We start from the raw sequence: 4568 nt of genomic DNA on the forward strand, positions 1-4568 counted from the left end.
TTCTGCACCAGCTGAAGCCTCTGGGTGGTCCCCAAGGGCAGCCCCATGTAGAGAGCATTGCAGTAGTCCAATCGGGAGGTCACGAGCGCATGAGTGACTGTGCACAGGGCATCTCGGTCCAGATAGGGCCGCAACTGGCGCACCAGGCGAACCTGGGCAAAGGCCCCCCTGGTCACGGCTCCTATATGATCTTCAAAACTGAGCCATGAGTCCAGGAGGACGGCCAAGTTGCGAGCCCTATCGACGGGGGGTAACACCTCACCCCCCATCATTAAAGGTGGAATAGACTGGTTAGTCCGAGATGCCGGTATGCACAGCCACTCAGTCTTGTCAGGATTGAGACGAAGCCTGTTTCTCCCCATCCAGACCTGGACCGCCTCCAGGCAACGGGACATCACGGCGAGGGCATCACTGGGTTGGTTCGGGGTGGAAAGAAAAAGTTGGGTATCATCAGCGTACTGATGATACCCTACCCCGAAACCACAAATGATCTCGCCCAGCGGCTTCATATAGATATTGAACAGGAGGGGAGAGAGAACCCCTTATATTTGCACTCCATTCCTGGCCAAGTTAGAAGGGTACATGAACTGATGGAATATCCACAGAAATGTGGCAAACAGTAGAAGAAGAACTAGGAAAGATTATTACCAAGCTATATTGGCAAATCTGGATAATGACATAGTGGTCAATTAATTGGAAAAAGACAATTGATATTCCAACAAAGGAGACTTAGCAGAATGTACAAATTATTGTACAATATTCTTAATTTAGCAAAATAATGTATAGTATCATTCAACACAGTTAGAGTCCTATATGGAAAGAGAGATGAAACTATCCTCCTAGTCAACAATGCAAAGTATCTGCAAGCTCTAATAGTAAAAGTCAAGGAGTACAATGAAAAAAATGGGGCTTTTATTAAATGTGAAGGCAGCAAGTATAAAATATAATGGGAGCAAGTAAAAGAACCAGCCTTAGAATTTATAATGAAAATTACAAGGTAGTAGATGGCTCCTGCCTTTTAGGATCAATCATCAATAATATAGGGAAAGTTGATGTTAGTGTTGGAGAAAACTGCTGAAAATACCATGGGGGTCATTCCACGTCAAGTGGTCTGATTTCAGAAAAGTGTCCTGCTTGACCATCATGGATTTTGATGAAATTTTGTGTGAACATGCACACATGTCCTCAATGAACACTGGTAAAGTGATATGTTTGCCGATGCAATACTTGCAGAGATATAGTCATTTGTTTGACCACATACCACAGACTCTGAGATTCAAGCAAATTTGAGACATAATATCTCTGGCAATATTTTCTTGAGAGAAACAAAACCTGGCCATCTTGTACAACTTTTTGTGCTCTATTAAACAAAATAATAAACACATTCTCATCCTCAAGGGGAAAACAACTCAACTCAAATTTTGAAAAGTGAAATTATAAAAGCCCAGTCTAGCACAATACCAATAAAGAAGAAAAATAACAGCTCTCAAAAGAAACACTCTGATAAATTGAAAGACAAAAGGCACAAGTATAAAAAGTGGAAAGAGTGGCACATAACTAAGGCAGAATATCAGCAAATAGCCCAAGCCTGCAAAGATGAAGTGAGGAAAGCTAAGGCTCAAAATGAACTAAGGCTTGTGACAAAAGTAAAAAATAACAAAAAAAAGCTTCTTTCAACATGTAAAAAACAAGAAAATGTTAAGGAAATGATTGGTCCATTAGTAGGAGAAAGTGGCAAGAAGGTGACAAGCAACAGAGAGAAAGCAGAACCATTTAACTCGTTTTTTGCATCTGTCTTTACACAAAGGGGAAAAAACAGTCCAACCTATCAAAAACAGTACCGTAAAAAACAGATTAGAAACCCAAGCTAAGATAGGCAAGAAAATGGTAAGTGAGCGCCTATCCAGCCTAGACGAGTTCAAATCACCAGGACCAGATGGACTACACCCCAAGGTTCTGAATGAACTGGCAGATGTGATCTCAGAACCAATGAACTATATTTTTCAAAGATCCTGGAGCACTGGTGAACTACCAGAGGACTGGAAAAGAAGTAGTTCCCATCTTCAAAAAGGGGGGGGAAATAGATCCAGGAAACTACAGACCTATCAGCCTGACCTCAATACCTGGGAATATCTTGGAAAAAAATAATCAAGCAATGAATCAGTGAGGCAAAGTCATTACCAAAAGCCAACATGGGTTTATCAAAAACAGATCATGCCAGACAAATCTTATTGCATTCTTTGACCAAGTGACAAAATTAGTGGACCAGAGGAATGCTGTGGATATAATTTACTTGTATTTCAGTAAGGTATTTGATAAAGTAGACCACTACCTAATACTTGATAAGATAGAAAAATGTGAGTTAGACAGCATCACCACCACATGGATTCGTAGCTGGCTGACAGGCCATACTCAGCATGTGGTCCTCAATGGAACTGCATTTACATGGAGGGAAGTATGTAGTGACGTGCCCCAGGGCTCTGTTCTTGGCCCAGTGCTCTTCAAATTATTATTATTATTATTATTATTATTATTATTATTATTATTATTATTATTATTATTATTATTATTATTATGGCAATGAATGCACCATTGGAAGACCTGAAAGACCAAGTTAGAGAGAGATCGTCATGAAGAAAATCTATCTATGTGGCCACTAGGAGTTGAGAGGGACTTAATTCAATCTTTTATTATGAACATGGACCAGAAAAAATTTAAACATTAAAATAAAACAAAACTGAACAGAACAGAACAGAACAAGGCACAATAATATATTACAATTGATGGTGAAATCAAAGGATGAGCAAAATTTGCCTAATTTTATAAACAGTGTAAAAAATAGTTATGTTTAGAGAAACTGAATCATACTGATCCAACAATAATTGTTTTACATAAAAATGATAAACGTTTCTGAGATATTTAGTCAGGTAAGTTATTATAAGATGAGTCCATGAATCCCTATAGAGGAGGCAATAGAATAAAACATGAGCTGTGGTTTCAATGGTCCCTTGTCCACAGGAGCACAGTCTTAGCTCATATGGAACTTTTTTATATTGGGTCTCCAGAACTGAAGTGGGCAGTGTTGCAACATGCTAAAGTTAATAACCTATAAAATTTAGAAATAATTTTTGGATTGCTAACAAAGAATTAAAGGGAGACAGCATACTCTACAACAAAGCTAGGTATTCATTATGCTTCTTGGATAGTGAATTGCAGCTTCTTTCTAAATAAATCTGGGAAGACACAGTTCCATACACTGTGATTGGGAGAAGATCCAACTTTGCTTAGCACCAGAATGCTGCATTCATTTCATTTTGCACACTCTATAGATGGCACAGCAGAGGATCAGTCATAGTGAAAATTCTTTACAAAGCCACTTCCCATTCTCTTTTTTTCTGAGAAGCTAGGAATCTGATTACCATCTCATATATAGTATCTCTTTTCTATAACCTTATCAAAAAATCTGCTGAGTTTGACAGCATTGGAGGAACCTGCAGCTAAGTAACGAGGACTTGTACAATCCAGATTGATTTCCTCTGCACTGAAATCCTCAACTAGAAAAGCAGTTCGGCTCAAGACCTCATTGCGTTTTGTCTCTGGGATTTGATCTAATTTTGTTCCTATGACAAGCAGTTGAATCTAGTTATCAACAAACTGCTCCCGATCATAGTCTCCATTTGTCACCAGGACACTAGATGGAGTCACATCTTTGTTAACAGCTTCCAAAGACCATCGATACAAGTTTCGGGAGGACTTTTTGTTGGTTAAATCATGCACTAAAATTATTCCATTTACTGAATTGTAGAACGTAAGACGTGTGCTTTTCACACTACTAGCACTGCCTACAGAACCACCAACATCCCATAATTCGATGAAATAGATCTTTTCTTCTGGAGTTCCTTCTTTGTAGTCATGAATACGGACATCAACAGAGCAGCCCACAGTCCAGGATGGATTTCCCAGCATCTGATTGTGACATAATAGGTGAACAAGTGATGATTTTCCCACACCTGAATCACCCAACACAAGAACCTTCACCCTTTCTAAGGCAGCCATTTTTTCTTCTTCAAGGAAACATTCTTGGGACCTGATGGCAACAAACAACAACATTATTCTTTCCAGTGTTGAGATTAGTAATGCTGCCCAACTCCTTCACACATAGAGGAGCACCTCTGCTTCACAGAGAGAGTTTTAATAACTATATTAAATACAGAGGAACTTGAATAAACATGCTGGGCTCATTTATAAATAATGTGGATGGCATGCAGCAATATCTCTTTTCCATTTAGAAGTTCCAGATAAACTATGGAATTAGTTTCAGAGGTTTAAAGATATCTAAAAACATTGTTGAAACAAGTGAGGTTAAGGACAAATGGAATGAAAAATGGGGGGGTAAGGATAGAAAAACAAACTTGTCTGTCCAAAAGTATGCAATTTGTTTTTGATGCAATTTCTTTTCTTTAAAATATTTTAAAAATCCCACAATGATACTACTTTGTTTAATTAAATCCAGAGCATTATAAAATGAAATTCCAAATGAAACTGATCTCTTAATCCATTTTAGATTT

The 4568-nt window shown here is 38.4% G+C and overlaps 1 protein-coding gene across 1 annotated transcript; it reads right to left on the bottom strand.

Moving 5' to 3' along the window:
• Positions 1 to 3168: 3168 nt before the first annotated feature.
• Positions 3169 to 4058, bottom strand: LOC310640657 (rab-like protein 3). The gene is given in 2 exon segments (XM_083363078.1): positions 3169 to 3639; positions 3643 to 4058. Coding segments are annotated over 2 exon segments (630 nt in total). The 5' UTR covers positions 4057 to 4058; the 3' UTR covers positions 3169 to 3423.
• Positions 4059 to 4568: the final 510 nt, after the last annotated feature.

The sequence above is a fragment of the Vipera ursinii genome (assembly GCF_947247035.1).
Source record: "Vipera ursinii genome assembly, chromosome: 4".
In the NCBI taxonomy this organism is placed as follows: Eukaryota; Metazoa; Chordata; class Lepidosauria; order Squamata; family Viperidae; genus Vipera; species Vipera ursinii.